Raw genomic sequence first — 19,752 nt, 5'->3', positions numbered from 1 at the left:
TGAGTCATAATTCCTCTGGGAAGCTTCTGGTTCTTTGACATCCCAGGATACAGGGCTCTACTCCCATCATAAGAGAAAAATGCATTGCCGGTTGGCAGTTAATACTCTTCAAATGAGACAGGCATGGCAAGGAGTAGATCTCTCATTCGTAGCAGAAAGGCTTCTCATAGAAGCACCATGTTTCAGCTCTAACTCTTAAGGGAAGGAGAAAAAACACACCTGACCTGTAGTCATCTCTGACACTGGTCACTTCCCAGGTTAATCTAAAGGGAGAGACAAAGCAGACGCTTGAATCACGCATCGTAACTCCATTTTATTACAACATCAAGGAAAATAGTTGCAGGAGGAATGATACTAGAGATAAACAGAGATTAAGCCACCCACAGTTGCAGTGTCTACACCTTCCTAGCAGGGAATAAATATCATGGGTCTCTGTACATGCATTGCAGGACAGGTGTGCATGTGTGTATCATGTGCAAATGAATTCTCTCTAGGGTGTTGTTCTTTTAATTTCTTGACAGATGATGGTTGAATCCGGTGTCTCCTGGAAGACTATGAAGGGGCTCGCCCGCTAGGACTGGGACCCAGCCTTTTTCTTCTGGAATTTTCTGAACTGAGACTGAATGGCCACGGCTGCGCGTTCTGTCTCTGGCGCATCCATGTCAATGTCGAATTCTTCTTGAACTTTCTTCTGCCCATCTGTAACAAAAGAAAAACACACCCATGAAGCTGTCACTGAGCTGAGAGCAAAAACACAGACAGCCGCCAGTCCGCCAGGCAGCGCGCACTCACCACCCCCAGCACAGGACCTGGTGTGCAGAGTAGAGCATGTCCTGACCCCCCACGAGAGCCCAGAATGGGTTGTTCTCTGGCTGCCTAAACTGTACACTTGCAAGAGACCATGAAACTCAAGGACATAGCCCCAACCACTCAGATACTTTCCGTACATAATTTTCTATGTCTCATGGTCATGTATCACATGGTATTAAAAATACTAGCTGTGACAGGCACTGAGGGGGGCACTTGATGGGATGAGCACTGGGTGTTATGCTATATATTGGCAAATTGAACTCCAATTTAAAAAAAATAATACTAGCTGTGCTTTGACTTTTTCCTCATAGAGATACAATTTAAATAGTGCTACAGATACTGACCCAATGGGGGACTGATATTCACAAGAGTTGGGGGGGGAGTCACTGGGTTTCCACGTATTCTTTATTGCCAGCGAGATTGCTGATTGGATCAGGGTTTCTGTTTATCATTGTCACCAATGGATGACCCCATTTGACCTTCACAATTTGGCTAAACTTCCACACGTCTGTTCCGATGAGGGAGGCTTAGCAATATGTTTGCTAAACTGGAAGGATTTAACTAATTCACACTGTAACGATTATAGAAAATAGAATATAAGCCAAAGTGAAAGCACGTGCTCAGTGTCCCTCTTCACTGAGCATCAGCTGACTTCTCGTCAAATATTAAAATGAATAAATAAGTAAAATCCTCTAGTCTTAAAAGGGAAGCATCTTTACAGCTCCTTCAGTCCAGTGAACGCTAATCCTCATAATCACCGAAGCATCTTTTTAAAAAAACATACAAGCCCAGGGCCCCAATCCAGGCTTAAGGCTGCCCTGGGAAGGGCTCCTGGTAGCAAGAGCAGGTCAGATGAATCAGCAGCCCTGGGGGCAGCACCAGACAGCCCTGTTTTCATAAAAGGCTTTCAGATGATGCCAAGATGCAGCCAGAGTTGAGACTCAGCTACTTTGTCTATGGAAAAAGCACCAAATAAGACCCTAGAGTTAGCTCAAAGCACACCTGGGAACAGGACCCACCCTGGAGCACTTGGGCTGAGACCTCACTGCCTCACTGCAACCCAGACTTGAACCTGGAGCCCAGCAGTGTGCCCTGGAGCCCAGAAGTGTGCAAGGCACATCGAGCCCAGGATGGGAATGTCAGGGACATTTGAGGCAGGGACAGGTCTCTACACCTGACTTTGTCACCAAGCAGCCTGAGTTCGTCACTCACTCACTTCCTCTCTCAGAGACTTTGGGTGATAATGTTCAGCTGCAACCCTCACAAAGAAGGTGGAGACCATGGATCACTTTCAAGTGAGGCAGGCTTGTTCTCTCCTGCCTTCTCTGTTCTTTCATAGATAGATAGATACATAGATACATAGATAGATAGAGAGATACATAATAGATGATAGATGATTGATTGATAGATGATAAATATAGATAGATAGATATTAGATGATAGATTGATGATTGATTGATAGATGATAGTAGATTGATAGATGATAGGTAAATAGATACATATAAATGATGATAGATACATAGAGAGATGATACAGAGATAAGAATATAAATATATGTGAGTTGCCCCTTCCTTCAGGTGCATCTGCTGGCATGGCATTCCCTTTGCAGACCCTTAAGGAGGCTCCTATCAATTTTCCCAGAGACTAAGCTGGTTCCACCTAGATCCCTCCAAACACACCTCCATCTGGGAGGAGAGGACACTGGCTCGGCAAGCCTTGCCAGACTGACGCGTCTGTGACCTAAATCAGTAGAACTATTTTCCTCTATCCTGGATATGAGCTGTGGATGCCCATAAGAATAGTGAAGTTTGAATGTCCCAATGTCTGGGGAATATTTGAGGGCCATCTTTTCCTAACCCTTGAGAGCCCAGGTGATATGGAGAACACATTGGGTTTGTCTCGTACTGCATCCGGTAGCCATTCACATTTTACATGGCACTGCAGGGAATCAATAAGGAATAGGGCCACTGGGTGGGGCAGGAGCTCCCGGACACTCCCGGGTCAGGACCTCAAACATGTTTCATTAGCATTATTGTGCGAGACAGGGATAGGACAGTGTCTAGCAAGCCTGAGCTAGGCCCAGCTGCATCCGATTGCAAAAGGGGAGGCCATCTGTCATTCAAGGAGACACAGAAAACTTCTCTTAGATGTAAAATATTGCTGCAACCTGAAGGCTTTCAATGGCCTGATTCATCTTTCCCCTTAATAATAATGAAGAAAACAGCAATATTATTTTTTGACAAATGATTCAAGAGGGCTTAGAAAACTATGTAGATTTCAGAAATATATGAGATTGTAAGGATGGGTCATAAAAAACAATTTTACAGTCATATTTGGAACTAATATCTCCAGACAAAAGTGATTTCTACATTCCTCCCTCGTTGAAAAAATATTACAATGTTTAAAAAAGAATGCACTAATAGTTCAGGAATCGTTACCTTCTGTTTACTTGGCAGAGTCCAGCATTGCCTGGGGAAGATCTGACCCTGTGACTCCTCTCACTGGGATTTGTAAAGCAGAGGAGAGGGACCCAGAATGTGGTAGAGAAGAGACAACTATTCAAATTGGTGACACAGCTATATGTTGGCAAATTGAACTCCAAAAAATATATATATATATAGATGTTTCAAAAAAAAAAAAAAAAACCAAATTGGTGGCACAGGGTCCACCGCAAATGATGCAAGGGTCTGCAGATGGCTCAGGGTGTGGTCCTAAGAGTAGGAAAGCAGGGCTCGAGGCACCCCAGACTCAGCAGGAGGAGGCTGGGGGTCATGGCAAAGCCTCTGTGGGGCCAGCCAAGGGGCACTATCCACAGACAACTTGGTGAACACAATACAAAATGTGGCGACGTTGGAGTGATATAAGGAAGCATCATTTAATGGGGAGGGGGGCGTGCCACAGGGAAAGGTCAGGGCCTGGGTAGAGAGGAAGGACTCACAGGCGTCCAAAGGTAGGCACCTTCAGATACACAGCTCCTGATGGTGAGCTCTGGGTGGGCTTTTAAGCCCTTCTGTGCCTAGAACAGTGCCTGGTATCAGCACGTGGCCAGGAATAAAGGAAAGGCAGCCTCACATCCGGCAGGCAAGCATCCTCCAGCCTTCTCGGGGCTAAGGCTGACTCCCTCCTGGTCCCAGTGAGGCAGCTGGCAGAAGCAGGGGTTGTGAGACCAGGTACAGTGGTTTGGGGGAGTGTCCTACTGCTCTGTGACTCTCCTGAAGGTTCGGAGCGTCTCTGGGTCTCAGTGTGCTCGTCTCAAAAATGGAGAGGCAAAATTATTTTCAAAAGCCGGTTCCACCTAGATACCAGTGTGATGTGCAGCTCTAGGCCATGCTGTAAATCGAACCACTGGCCCCGTGGTGTTGAGCAAGACACGCCATAGCGGCAAAGCAGGTGGAAGGGGGTGTGAGCAGTCCCATGGCTCCCCAGCCCCCGGGCCCTGCACCTGCTCAGACTCTCAGGTGCTTGGGGCCTGCTGTGTGGGGGAAGGAAATGACTGCTTTCCAGCAGGGCCAGCCACACGGCCATCAGCAGCGCTGAGGGGTCAGGCCCTCCCCAGCCTTTGGGATGGCAGGTGGCGTTTGCTGGGCTTGTGACTTCACATCCTTGCTCAGCAGCACAAGGCCCAGAGGCTACACCCAAAGACAGGTGCGGACGAGGCCTCACAGGTCATGTGAAAATAAACCAGGCAGTCCCCAGGCACGGTCGCTAGGAGGCACTAAAGGCGCCTGGGGCCCTGTGTCCAGGTGGCTTCTGTCTCAGGAGGGACAGTAGATCTAAATGAGCAGAGGGAAATCGTGAGCTGTTCTCACTTCCAGACCCCGCCTAGCCGTTCCCCAGATTCTTCTACTTGTCACTTCATAAAGGTGCATGCGGGCCTGCGGGCCTGCAGCCGGGCAGGGTGGGCTCCCTACCTGACATTTGTATCCTGGATCCCAGGAGCCAAAGGGCATAGAGACCTGGTTCCACCAGCCTAAGCGAGCACTTTATAACCTGCCCGTTGCTGCACGGCCGTTGTTATTATTCACATCTCTCTGGAGCACAGGAATTTGATCATTTCTGAGCATCCCTCTGTGAAGAAATTCTGCAGCCGACCAGGACAACTGTCAAGATGCTATTCATACCAATTATAAAAAAGTCATAAAAAGCTAGCGATTGCCAAGTCCCCTGGAGAACGGGAAGGAGCCCGGCTTCCCGACCGTGTAGCTCCGGGGGTGTAAGGGGCACCCCCGTAACTGCAATGTTCAAGGAGCCCGGGTCGGCTGGGAGCCCCCACGAGTCCCTCAGATGGCACCCAGCTTTGTGGGTCCCTTACCTAGCAGGCCTGCTCTCGAAGGCACAGGGCAGTCTGAGCCATTACCAGCTACTACATCATCCACCTGCCTTCTATTTGCCACCACCCCCCCCAATCCTATCCTCTCTCCCCCACTGCGCTCTCAGAACCAGCAGGACAGCTGCAAAACAGTCTCAAGCAATTAGACTTTTCTCCCCAGGCAGAAACTCCATCAGACAACCGAGACGCAACCCAGAGCTCTGCTGCGGGCCAGCAGCACGGGAGCCACGACGCTCCCCCAGGCCCGGGAGGCTGGTGATTCAGTGCTGCCGTGACCTGCCCCCCTGGAAGGAAGCCGGTGCGATTCAGATTTATACTCCGAGCTCCTGTAGACATCTCTTGTGCTGCTTTCCTGAAATATTGCCCTTGCCTTGCAGGCACTGAGATGGGAAGTAGCCCTGCTGCTTTGGATTTTATTACGCCATAAGAGAGATGTTCAGGTAGCCGTTCTTAAAGATGTCATTGTAATAAGAGCCACCCTTCACTGAGCATTAAATAGGTCCTCCCTCGTAGATTTAAGTGGATTTTCTTTTACAGATCATTTGATGGCAAATGTAAAATAGAGAATCATAAATATGAAAGGAAGGAGCTACTACCACCAGCTCAGGCTAATCCCAGGTGAATATTGCAAGTCTCTGATGCTTTCATGAAAATCTATCGTATAGGAAAATGGCTTGACATATTAGAATACTGTCTGCGTGTATCTATTCTGACAAACACGGAGCTGGCGCTAGAGTGGTGGTCATCAAATCAGGGCTACACAGCCCATCAACAGGTTCTTACTGGGCCCCTGTGTGGATCTGCAGGGCTGCCATTACAAAGTACCCCGGCCAGACAGCTTGGATGACAGACACTTGTTCTCCCTCAGTTCTGGAAGCTGGAAGTTCAAGACCAACAGAGCAGCAGGTTTGGTTTTTGTTCTGAGACCTCTCTCCTTGGCTTGCAGACAGCCGCCTCCCCACTGTGTCCTCACATGGTCTGGTGCCTCTTCCTCTTCTTATAAGGACACTGGTCAGACACCGCAAAGAAACCTCGATTTAACTCAGTCACCTCATTAAAGTCCTTATCTTCAAATATAGCCTCATTCTGAGACACTGGGGATCAGGGCTTCAGTATACGAATTTGGAGGACACAATTCAACCTAAACTAACTTTGGGCTCTATAGGTTTCAAAGTAGCTTTGTATTCTGTCCCTTGTCTGGCTTCTGCATTCTCGAGAGCGGCAGGAAATGCCCACTGTTCCCATTTTACAAAGGCACAGACACCATGATATGCCTTGCTTGAGATCATCTGGTGAGCGCTGGCCAAGGGCTGAGTCGGAAGCCCAGCTTTGCTCGAAATCTGGATTTTAATCAACATTGTTGGGTTGCTTTCAGATCCTTAGAGGCCGAAATGACAGTTTTTCCTATGGACCGGTTAATGTTGCTTAGGGGAAAAGAAAATCTTAAATGGCCCAAATTAAACACATGAGACAGTCGACCAGCTTGCAAAATCTGCTGGTCTACTGGGCAGTCCAGGAGAACCTACACCAAATGCGATCATTCAGCAAATGGTCAAGAATGCCTAGTACGGATCCATCCCTGTCCTAGAGGCTGAGAGAGAGAGGGAAGAACAAGCCCAAAGCCCCCTTCTCTCCAGGGAAAATAAATAAATAAATAAGCAAATGCAAATAAGTAATGGAATTTCATAAGTTCCCAAAATAAAGTGTGTGTGTGTGTGTGTGTGTGTGTGTGTGTGTGTGTGTTATGAAGTCAGGTAAGGGCTCTGGGAAGGAGACAGGGTCAGGAGAGGAGGCCTATCCCCAAAACCAGCTTAAGACCCATCTGCCCGGGGGAGAAGGACACAGGGGCCTTCCGCTGCTGAGAAACAACACGTTTTGAGAAACTATTCTCCATCCGTGCATTCACAATCTAAGTAGCAGACTTCAAATAATTAGCATAAATCCTTTAGAAATTAACAGACATGTAGTCATCCAGAGCATAACAGAGCTATTCCTGGAGGCTGTGAAGCCCAAGATCTGATAAAAAGTTTGAGACTCAGCATCATTCAAAAATACATCATATTAACCCCCATGCCTGATGGAAGGAACTCTTAGATATATTTGCTTTTATGATGATATAGGGTCATGGCCTAGAGGTACTGGCAATAAGTCATGAATATAGGGGCTTGCACACACACACACGTGCACACTCATGCACATGCACACACACCCCCTTTACATACTTACAACTCTCCATACGTTAAAGAGTTATTTTATAGAAACAAAATTACCTCCTAAGTCCTAATCCTGTAGATCAGAAATTTGTGCATAAGCAGTAAATTGGGATATAATTGTCCTGAGTAGGAGTTTGCCTTGATTCGGAGGCACAGCACAGAGCCTATCATAAAGACCTAAATTTTAGCACACCATAAAGAAATAGCAATCATTTAACTTAAGTATGCCTTGCAAATGGGGTATTATAATACTGAAGTCCTTAGAATGCCCGACCTGCCTTCAGAGTATAATACTAGCTTGGAAAAAATTAACATCTGTCCATCGTGTTGCCCTTGATATACTTAAGCTAATTGCTACAGGGCAACCTGGGGCTCCCAGGGGCCTCGTTGCTGACTCTCCGCCCTCTAGCGCGCCAGGGCCACCTATTGGCCAAGGCCAGCAGCGTGGCTTTCTTCATAAGGACCCAAACCCAGACCCTTGAGGCAGGGAAAGCAAAGAGACAAGCAAGAAAAACAAGCAAAGATTGGCATTTTTATTTCTTAAGCCTCAAACTGAATCAAAATATACCCAGAGAACAAGGCACCTAGTGTTAGGGATGAGGTCGTGTCCTCCCCACCCCACCCCCCGTCCGCTGCCCTCACCCTAGAAATAATAAAGATAAATTTGTATGCCTTGTTCCAAAAAATGCTGGCATCAAGCATCTATCTTATAAAATGCTAATTAGAAAAGCAATGACTGCCCGTTCTTTAAAAAGCTGGGGTCTCATTCATTTGGGGAATATAAAAATTAGTGAAAGGAATAAAGGGAAAGGAGAGAAAATGAGTGAAAATATCAGGGTGACAAAACATGAGAGACTCCTAACTCTGGGAAATGAACAAGGGGTAGCGGAAGGGGAGGTGGGCAGGGGGACAGGGTGACTGGGTGACGGGCACTGAGGGGGGCACTTGACAGGATGAGCACTGGGGGTTATGCTATATGTTGGCAAATTGAACTCCAATAAAAAAAAATTAAAATGAAATAAAATAAAAATAAAAAGCCGGGGAAAGCCCAGTTGGTGGTGAGTTAGAGCATTCCCCCGAGGCTGGGCAGGAGTGTGGAATTCCAACAAGCTGGCCTCCGAGCTCTGAGCTCCAACCAGTTTCTCGTTCCTGCCCACTGGCTCAGGGTTTATTGAATGGGGGCTGCTGGTGCGGAGAATTGCAATTTTCCAGGTCTTGGCTAAGCGGCGGGCGGAGATTAATGAGCAAGGCCGGGAATTAGCGGCAGCAGGCGAGGGGCCTTTCTGCCTCTCCTGTGTCCTCATGCTAGATAAACACACATTTCCCACTTCTTCAAACTTTCCACACACACACACCAAGTTTGCACTTTTGTGGTTCTTACAGCTTCTCCAAAGAGAGAGAAATTCTCTGTTGCCATAAAATAGAGGCGTTCTGAACCCCCAGTCTCCATTGTTCAAAATGGGTTGTTGTTAATGCCAGGCCTAATTTGGTCTCCTGAACGCAACGGCTTACTTGCAGCTCCTGAGTCCTCTGCTTCCATTATGCTGCTGCTCTGGCCCCTTTCTACATGCACCTTCCTCATATAAAAAAGACCATTGGGCTGGGCCGTTTAGGTAACCAAATGGGTGCACATATGTGCTGCTGAGATCATATTTTCCCCCAAATTCATTAAGCACGGGAAGAGACCATGTTAACAAGAAGATATAAACATCATTGAAAAAAACAATTTTGGGGGGCTTCTGGGTAGCTCAGGGGTTGAGCATCTGCCTTTGGCTCAGGTTGCAATCCTGGTCCTGGGATCGAGTCCTGCATCTGGCTCCCCATGGGGAGCCTGTTTCTCCCTCTGCCTGTGTCTCTGCTCCTCTTTCTCTCTGTGTCTCTAATGAATAAATAATAAAATCTTTAAAAAGAGAGAGAGAGAGAAAGAAAAAAGAAAAAACTAATTTTTCTATTGGAAAGGCAAAATTGTTCGCAGTTTTATTAGTCAGCAAAGGCTGGTAACAAAGTACCACCAGCAGGGTGCTTAAATGACAGAAATGTATTTGCTCACAGTCTGGGATCAAGGTGTTGGCATGTTGGTTCCTCTGAGGCCCGTCTCCTGGGCATGCAGACACCCTCCTCTACCTGTGTCCTCCCACGGTCATCCTTTGTACACATCTGGGTCCTGATCTCCTCTATATATTAACACCAAATAATATAATATATTATTATATATATTAATTATTATATAATAATATAATATATTATAATAATATATGGGTCTCTATATAAGAACACCGGCCGTCTTGGATTAGGGCCCACATTAATGACCTCATTTGACCTCAATCATTTCTTTGAAGACTATGTCTCCAAATACAGTCCCATTTTGAAGTACTTTGGGTCTTCAACATACAAATGTTGGGTTTAGGGATACAATTCAGCCCATAGCACTAGCCAAAATGCCTACATTTTGAGGAAATGTCTTTTTTCCTTTTAGAGGAAAAAAAAAATGAAGACAGGGCAATGAGGCATGAAGAAGCAGCTTCACTAGGGAAAGCTCAAATTCAAGTTCCAACTGATCGAGTGTGGTCAGATTTGCTTTTCTGAGGTTCAAATGCTCCGCTGTGTTTGAAATGGGGGATGCTAAGGAATCGAGACTCATTTGCCTCTCAAGAACTTTAGAGGGCCGAGGAGAGGGTGTGCGCCAGCCGGCTCTGAGGCGCATCCAGAGCGATTACAAATGCATGCTACCCGAGACGGGGGCACGCAGACCGGCTCACCCCATGGCCTCTCCTTCCACCAGCTCGCTCCATCATGCTGCTGACAGGCTGGAGGAAACCCATTCCCAGATGTCCTGGAAGGAGGATCCTGCTTCTCAGGTTTAGGGCCAGCCAGGCAGGTGCAACGTGGCAGGACCTGAGGAAGCAGAAGTGAGCCCTGGGGGTGGTCAGCAAACACAGGAAGACTCCGTCTCTGGCAAAAGCACAGGGGCCGAGGCATCGGGCTTCTCTGGGGCAGCTGTAGGGACATGGACTGGCCTTGCCCGGTGCTACAGCCACACAGCAGCAGCAGCAGCAGCAGTGGAGCTTCTGCTAGAACAACCTGTGCGTGGTCAGGTGATTCTGGATGCGTTGATCCCGGCTGTGCATGGTCCAGGCTGGGCTCTCTGCCTCTCAGAAATTCTGTAAGGCACAGATAACCCTATAATAACTCCCTTCCATGGAATCCAGCAAGCGTGCGTGGATTGTGTTGTCCATGCCCCCATCAGCTGCAGGCACGCCTAGCTTATATGGGAGGGGGGACAGGGGAGGGACAGGGCTGTTATGTAAGGAAAGGGGGTCATCCCCCCCCCCGTGTGTCTGGGGTTCAGAGAGCAGGCTTTCACTTTACGTGCATAGAGAATTCTTTCGTACTTAGTGGAGAACAGAGTGAATAAAAGTAGACAAAGGAGAACCCTTTCAGAGGTGAGGATAATACACCAAAGGTTTCTTTCCCTCTTCGAAGCACACCCCAAATCAGCAGCTAACTTCCCTAACAGCACACCCCTCAGAGAAGCCACAGTTTGCCTTCCCTCACGTGCTGACAAAGAAAAACGACTTCAGGCTGGTGAGGAGGACAGAGAACAAAGGAGTCATCCATCACCTTCGACCAGCCCTCTCCACGCAAGCCAGCCAGGTACGTAAGCGCTCGAGAAACTCCATGAGCAGAAATGGATGGTGGCCGCATCTGCTCCTGGTCTCTTTTCCTTAGTTACAAACCCAGAACTAGGTTTCCAGCCTCCTTGCTGTTGGGTGTGGTTACACAACTAGGTTCTATGACGTGGGTAGGATCAAAGAAATCTCCTTAAAAGAAATCTCCTTAAACGTAAGCTGGCACTCTGTCCTTTTTTCCTTATTCCTATCTGCTTCCTGCTAGTCAGAGTGCAGATGCAATGGCTCGTGCTCAAGCAGCCGGTTTGGGCCTTAAGTTAAGAGTCTTATGCTGTGGGGGGCACAAAGGAATACGGATGCCGGATGCTCCTTAGCACTATCCTGACTGCCCTCAATGACCTACTTTTTATATGAGAAAGAAATAACTTTATTGTTTAAGCTTTGTTTTTTTTTTAAATTTCAGCTTCTTGTAGATGAACCTCATCTATTTACACATAAATTACAATAAGCATATAATTCATTTGAATTCATATCAGCCTGATAACATAAATTCAAACATCTATCACCATACAGGGCATGGCTATATTTTCCTCCCTTAACTACATGAGCTTTTTTCTTTTTTTTATATAATAAATTTATTTTTTATTGGTGTTCAATTTGCCAACATACAGAATAACACCCAGTGCTCATCCTGTCAAGTGCCCCCCTCAGTGCCCATCACCCATTCACCCCCACCCCCGCCCTCCTCCCCTTCCACCACCCCTAGTTCATTTCCCAGAGTTAGGAGTCTTCATGTTCTGTCTCCCTTTCTGATATTTCCCACACATTTATTCTGATATGTACATCTGATATCGATGGCCGTTTGTTTATAACACTTAATACTTTTAAAACCTCAGGTTTTTGATAGAAATATCTCCTGTATATTCGGTAACCTTTGCAAGCATTTCTCTCCGGCTTCCCTACTGGGGTTTCTGCCCCCACAGCCTTCCCCTTCCAGCTTTTGAAAGTCTGAAGCTTGAAATGCTTGAAAATACAGGAAAGGAATGTGAGTTCTCTTTAATCAGGGCTCAGCATCCTCCCTTCATTCTGCCCTTCGTTCGTTTTCTCTTCTTTCAGAGCTTTGGGATATTAGCGGTTTTCCCTTCCTCTTATGCTTTACCTGGTTTTACCGTTTCACAAGGTTTCAGAAGGGTGAAATCTTCCCGGACTTACTTGCCCCTAGCTGCCAACCTTCAAAGTTCTGAAGGATTAAACTCGGAAGACTTCAGCACCGTGGAGAATTTTGTAAAGTTCTCCAGTTTTAAAGTGAAAGAAAATGCGATCGTAATGACAGGCCATCATCCAGGAGCCTCCAAGGAGCACAAGCTCCAGTCATTAATACAGAAACCTGACTTGAGCCCAGGGAGGGTCGTAGCTCCCCTTGCTCATCATTCCAGAAAACTTGCCTTTAGGAGGGATGGAGGAGCAGAGGCAAGTGCACTGCCTTCCAGACTCCATGGGGGAGGAAGGGAAAGGCTCCTAGGCCTACAGACCAGAGGATCCCCGGGCTGGGGGGAAGCAGCAGTGTGGATAGAAAAAGCATTACGTGTGCACCAGAAAGGGACTGAGGCTGTGTTCAGACTTTGGGCTGCAGACCTCTTCTCCTTCCCTCTGCTCTGCGGCGCTGCCTGGCGAGGGACGCCTTCCCCCGGCCCTGTGCCATCTGCCCTGGCAGACGTTTCTGTGTTCCTCCTGGACCCCTGCGGCCCAGCAGGGGGGCTGCACTATCTTATGGACACATTCCCACTCTGGCTCTCTGCCCCGCGCCTCTAATCCCGGCGGACAAGCATTTTCCTATGTGGATTTTCAGGGATTACAAGCTTCCTTAGATGCGCAGGTCTATTGGGCAGATGCATCCATTGTGTATACAGATTTTGACTTTGGGGGTCACGCTCTGGGTGACACCTGGAAAGGGGGTCTGTGAAGCGAAGCCAGAGTCAGGTGTGTGCCAGGTCCAGCTGCAGTCGGGCTGATGAGCACTGCTGCTGCTTAAAATCCCAAACGTGACGCTGCCACCAAACCTGGTCACGCATCAGGTGCCTCCGTTCACCCTCTGCACCTGCACCTCTCATTCACAGCAAGAAGAAAAAGAGAAGCAGAAGTAGAGAGACTGCTCGTGTCCACGACTTCCCGGTATTTTAAATACCCTTCAAACCTCCTGAACGCGACCATGTGTTCCATGTTGGAATATCCCAAGGACAGGGAGGACCTTTGCACACAGGTGTGTGCCTCTGTTGTAAACGTGTAAACAAAGAGATGCATTAGGTTCCAGGAACTGCCATCCGTGGGTTTAAATTCCATGCAGGCTGCTGTCCTGACCCCACAAGCCTCTGCTTCCACGTTTCTCTGCCCATGTTTGGCACATCGCTTCCATTTGCTTTTTTAAAATGGCACTGTCTTAAGAGCTCATGGTCAAGTACGCACCGATTTGTTAGAAATAGCTTCCTAAAGGGGAGTCATTTTAAGCTTTGGAATAGTTATCCTACTTACCAGGAAGATGGGTTCACGTATTGTTAAAAGAGACTAAAATCAAATGCTCAGGAAGGAATGAGGTTATGGGGTTTCTGGACTCGGTAGGTGAACCACATCTAGTACTTAGACCCAGAAGGACTAGCCAATGGTAGAGCTTCTGTTTTAGTTTAAAGCACTACTTAGTAATAATGTTTCCACAACTAATCTCAAGAAGAAATGGAGTAAGAAGTACTTTCCCAGGTAGTGATGAAGTTCTGAGTCTTCAGACGTCTGTCCTACTGGTTAAGGTGGGCCAGCACCTGGGAAAAACTCAGATGTGAACTGTGCTTGGTCTGAAGAGCCATCCCACTGTTTAAGCTAGGCTTTTTATCTGACACTTTGACAGGAGAGCCATCAAAGCCCTTTCCCCCACCCCACCCACCCACACACACAGAAGTCCTTACAGATCAAAAATAAAGCAGCGTATTTTTATCTTAAGAATTCTAAAAACAGAGAAATTTCCAGTGTCAGGCAACATGATCCAAATGTATTCTGTTTCTAAATAGCTTTTTTTCAAAAAAAAAAAATCATTTTTCAAAGGACCAGCATTGAAATAGCATCCCTTGAAGCATTATGATGATCAACAGACGTAATAGAAGCATTTCCGTCTAGATCAAAAATTTAAGCAGTGATAAAATATCCATTTTTGGTTGCAGGAGCTCAAGGGAACATGAATAGAGGCTGATATTAAGAAACTGATATGAAAAACCAATTTAGGTAGGACGTTAGGGGAAAATGTCTAACATCGCTCTGTTAGAGAATGGAAGTGTTCCCCGGAGCTGTGGCATCCGACCTTTCACTAAAGCCATTTTAAGCTCAACTGAGGAAATGCACACCAGGGATATATTTTGCCAGCTGCAGATGGCCGGGGTGACCTAACAGTCTACCTCCATCCCAGATATGTAATTGGCAGGATGTCACGGTTTTGTTCGACTCTGAGATGTGTGAACAGAGTAAGACTGCTCATTTTATCTGCAGGTAGCTCGCTGAGTCTTTTAAGGCCCTGTTCGAACCTTCCACCAACTAATCTGGCTCATAATTTCAAAATTATAGTTCGACTCCCCCACATATTTCCATAATTTAAAGTGCCCATGGGCTGGGTCTATAAAAGAATGCAAGCGAGACATTTTTCAACAAGTAGCTATAACTCAGGATTCAATTGCCAGGATCTGGAGGGGCCCTCGTTGGCAACCCCTTGCATGATTCCAGGAGAGCATGGCACCCCGGGGGCAGCATTGCCCAAACCCACGGTTACAAAGTTTCAAAAGAAAATTGGGATATAAAAAAAAGAAAAGAAAAGAAAAGAAAATTGGGATATTTTCTGGCTGCAAAATTGCAGTAACAACTTAATTTCAGGGGTAGCAGGAGGGCTGACAGCAGCCTCTTTATGTGCGCAGGTGTGCACATTTCAGCCCTACCAGGCTGCCCACTTCTTTTGTGTTCCTGTGATGAGTGGACTGCTGTTGCCGACACCTGTCCACACCAGGAGGCCAGTCACTGGTCAGGAAGCCCTGCTACACACCCGAATGCATACCACGGAAAGCCCAGGGCAATAAGCCCCTGCCCGTGTTCTGCAGGCAGCTACGGGAAATGCAGTCCATCCAACTAAAGGAACAAATTTTCCAATTTGTTGAAATGGTTATATCTGTTAACACAGCCGGTGACAATCCTTTTCAGATTCTACAAGTTGTACTTTCTTTCCCCTCCATTCCCTCCACCAAGAAATAGCATCATATTTCTCCTTCAGACTCACAGGCAATATTCCCTCGATAGGTGCAGAAGATTGAATCCAAAGAAGTCAAACATCCTATAGTGTGCCAGAAAGAGACAGCCACGGGATCATAAAGCATCAAAATTCAGCAAAAGCCGAGATGCGATATTGCTCCGTGGTGAGGAATGGGGCCCCAAAGACAGGAAATGATTGACCACAGGTGAATGAGCAGCCAATGGCAAGCCACTAAGGGCAAGGATGAGAAACAGGATCTACTCTTCACCTGCCTCTTCGTGAGCAAACAGAGACTCAGACATGGTTTTCTTGCCAGACCATACAGCCAGCGGAGCAGGTTCAGTGGTACTGCAATCAGGGCAAAAGCCGAAAAGCAAAGAAAATCCTAAAACAACTAGCTAAAAATGTCAAAATAACTGCAGAGGTGGCAATGTAGGTGGCAGCTATTTCACTCTATCTCTATCAAATAAATAAATAAAGTCTTTAAAAATAATAATAATAAATACACCTTCAAATTAATTTTGGAAAGAGCTAAATCTACAAATAATTACCTTGCAAATTCAATGATCCCATAATATTGGTTATCCTTCTTTCCTCTTGAACTTTCGAAGTATGGTTTATGTTAAAGGGCCTCAAGTTCTCATTTCTGTGGGAAATTATTGCTGTGAATGAACCCAGCAAAAATTTGATGCTAAACATTTTTTTTTTAATTTTCTTCTGAAACTCCTATGAAATAATTACGGAGAGCCACTACCTGGGAGGAACATTTGGAGAACTTGTTTGTGGCCAGAAAATGCATTATAATCTACAACGCATGTTTTCAGGGCTGTTTCTGACGACCCAGCCCATTTGCAATGCACGCTGTAAAAATGCTTGCTTTATGGACCGGTGGGAAATTGAATTTGGGTGAGTGCATATCAATTCAAACTGCCAAAAGGTTTACGTTTGCATTGCAACTCCAGACCTAAGAAAGGTCAGAGGCAAGAAGACTCAGGGTTTCCATTGTGATCAGCGCAATTAGCAATTCTGTGCTGCGGGTAATGAGATCTGCCATGTTCAAAGGTCGATCCTGTTGCACTTAGGCCTGGGAGCTAATTATGATGGGAAGAGGAGTCTAAAGTGGAAATTACTTTTGCTCACATCAGCACCTAGCCAGGAAAGCTTCTCTCTGACATCCAAGGACACTTTGCTTTCTAAATGAATGCTGGAGCACAGTTCAATTTTCAATTATCTTCAGGGTCTGGGACGGTGCAAAAGAAGAATGCATTTTAGAAATATTGAAGAGGCCACTTGCCAAAAACGAAAATGGCAGCAAGCTTCCATTTCGAGTAATCGTAAATTACGGGAAGGAGTATTCTCATAAACGTGAAGGAGGCCGTGTCTCTAACTTCCCACTTCCCACCTCCACCCTCCCCTCCACCCTACACCGGCTGGGTCTATGAAATCAATACATCTTTCAGCCAATCACTGGTCTACTCGAGTCCATGATCCCAACAGGAAAAAGGAAAGTGGCACCTGGCACAAGAGCACTCTGTCAAGAACTCAGAGGAATCCCAGATTTGGAGCTTCTACTAGCCAGTTCGTTTTCTGGCAGAGGCAGGTAACGAACGTTCAAGGGAAATCGAATTTGTTTTTAAATGTCTCAGTAAATTAAATCTAGTGATATGCAAATAATTAGTCTTCTCAATCATGACAAGCAACAATTTCTGTTAAAAATATGGGCACCTGGGTGGCTCAGTCGGTGGACTGTATGCCTTCAGCTCAGGTCATGATCCCAGGATCCTAGGATCAAGTCCCAAGTCAAGCTCCCTGCTCAGCGGAGGGCCTATTTCTCCCTCTCTCTCTGCCTGCAGCTCCCCCTGCTTGTATGCACTCTATCTCTATCAAATAAATAAATAAATCTTTAAAAAATAATAATAATAAATACACCTTCAAATTAATTTTGGAAAAAGCTAAGTCTACAAATAATTACACTGCAAATTCAGTGATCCCCTAATATTGGTTATGGTTATCCTTCTTTCCTCTTGAACTTTCCCTCATTTCTGTGGGAAATTATCTTCCCCAACATGCCCACATGAACAATTCCCCTGGCTGTGTAGGGAAGGAGAGGGATGAAGATTTTGGTTCTGATTTGCACTTCATGAAAAGAAAGAGATGGTTGTTTCTCGTATGTCTTAAGCAGCTGATCTTGCAGTCACAAGTTTGAAGTTTAATTCAAGGTTCTGAAACGAAGGACTCCGATCTACAACCTAATCCCTCTCCAGGACCGTGAAGGCAAATTTCAGCATCTCCTGTCTGAAATGCTGTCCGGGGAGAGCCCAGTGCTGTATCCCTCCCAGACCGAGGCCCTAGGCTGGCAGCCCTCCAGGGCATCACATGGGGTCACTGGTAGCCCCCATTCTCCTCACTCTTCCTGTGGCTCAGGAGAGCTGGGTGCATCGTCCACAAGTGCAGTGGGCCACCAGAAGGCAGCTTTTCTGGAAGCCTTCAGTTGGTGGCTTCCAGACCCAGATCACTAGAGGGTGCCGGACCACCATGCCCCAGCTCTGTTTGGTCTCTGGTAACCCCAAATCCCAGGAGGCTGAGACTGCAGGCCCTCCTTCCTGCCCTGACAAACCTGACTTTGGGAGGGAGTGACGGTGCCCGTTATACACACACACACACACACACACAGACACACACACACCCATTTCCCAGTTGGCCTGGGCTTCCATCAGGGTTTCCCTAAAGACCAGGTTGAGATGTACACCACTCTGCATGTGCACGCGTGCACGCACACAGACATATACACACACACCAGCCTGGCTGCATTCCTATTAAATACCCCTCCCCAGCCTTCGCCCACCTCCCTTTGCTCCTGAATGACACCTAAGAGTGTCTGGGGGCCTTAAACTGACTGCCTGGGAGACACACAAACCTTCACGGACAGCCTAATTGCTCTTTCAAAAGAAGATCTAAAAAAAAAAAAAAAAAGAAGATCTGACAGGTTTCCTTCCTTTAAAAATATTAAACCAACCAATGACACTACACAGGTAAAAGAACAGGATAATATTCATAAATGGCATTTCTTTCTTTCTCTTGTGCTTTTTTCTGAAACCAATCCAGAATTTGGATGCAAAATTCCTGCCGGCTTTGTCTGTGTAAGGCTGCAATTGCTTACAGTACAATAAGCTACATTTTTTAATCAGTGAAGATTGAGAGGGGTAGTGGATGACCTGGCCCCAAGATTCAGTGAGGAAAGTGCATGGGCAAGACACAGTGCCATTTCTCAACCTTTGCTGCTCAGATTTGCTGTCCATATCTTTCCTGCTTCTCCTAACCATTTTTTTGTGGCTTTGGTTGGGTTCTTCCAATGGGTGGTACCACAGGCAATCAGAAAACAGAATGAGAGAGATCCGGGTATTGATTCCCTTGCCTTCTTCTCTGCTAGGGTTGCAGATAAAATACAACTGCCCATAAATTCAAATTCAGAAAAACAATGAAAAAAAATAGTTACTATAAGTATGTCCCAAATATTGCATGGGACATACTTAAACTTTTTTTTAAAATATTATTATTATTATTATTATTATTACTTATCTGATGCTGAAATTTAACTGGACATCCTGTATTTTTTATTTCCTAAATCTGACAACCTTACAAATCTGCACAGTTGCTGCAGCTCGGGTATATCCATCAACAAAGAACATAGCCCCCATCGGGCTATCTCTCCAGACAGCATCCTCTGTGGATGGTGCCTCCCATCAGGCCCTGCCATCGCTAGTCTGAGGTGCCTTGATGTTCTACGTGGGCTTCCCTAAGCCCTACACACATCTTTGCAAACAGTCCCATTGTAGTTAACTCTTCAAGTTATTCAGGGATGGGGTGTGCCCTCCAATCCCTCCCAGGACCATGGCCCACATATTTGTCACTGAGGACATCCGGCCCCACTCTCCATTCTGATTTCAATCCCTAGCACAGAGTCGGTGCTGAGCAAATACTTTTTAAATGAAAGAGCAAAAAATGCTAGAGTTGATACTGTTTCGTAACATCCCTTTCCTGGTTTTTAAGAACCTAAACATTACATTCCTACCAGCAAGAACAGAATGTTCAGGATGTTCCAGGATGCACTTGAAGGAGGGATGGAGTGAGAAGGGAACCAACCGACAGGTTAGTAAAGACAAGAGGTTTAGGTATGTAACAGGTAACTGTTGTTCCAAACTGTAATAGCCTCAATGCAGGAAGTGATTATTTTGCCTACTGGTCCTACAGGTGGATGAGCTCAGCCGGGCACTTCTTGCATGGAGCCTTCCCTGTGTGGCAGCCAGATGGTCCTGGAACTGGAGTCACCCAGGGGATCTTCACCGCACATCTGGCAGTGGGGCTGGGAGAGGCGGCACCGCCGCTGGCTGGTCAAGCTTCTCACCAAGCCTCTGCTCCACACAGCTAGCTCGGGCTTCCTCACAACAGGATGGGTACAGGGTATCAGATTTCTCACGGGGCAATGGGCTTCTC

The 19,752-nt window shown here is 46.5% G+C and overlaps 1 protein-coding gene across 1 annotated transcript in view; it reads right to left on the bottom strand.

Moving 5' to 3' along the window:
* Window positions 1-293: 293 nt before the first annotated feature.
* The window catches only part of PCP4 (Purkinje cell protein 4), a 54,923-nt gene continuing 35,464 nt past the window's right edge, over window positions 294-19,752 (bottom strand). Inside the window, exon 3 of the mRNA XM_077879263.1 lies at window positions 294-699. Coding sequence (XP_077735389.1) covers window positions 572-699 — 128 coding nt within the window. The 3' untranslated portion in view covers window positions 294-571. The remainder of the gene's footprint in view (window positions 700-19,752) is intronic.

Source organism: Canis aureus, chromosome 30, assembly GCF_053574225.1.
Source record: "Canis aureus isolate CA01 chromosome 30, VMU_Caureus_v.1.0, whole genome shotgun sequence".
Taxonomy (NCBI): domain Eukaryota; kingdom Metazoa; phylum Chordata; class Mammalia; order Carnivora; family Canidae; genus Canis; species Canis aureus.
The sequence above is the reverse complement of the archived record's forward strand: the minus strand, read 5'-3'. Positions and strand labels throughout refer to the sequence as shown.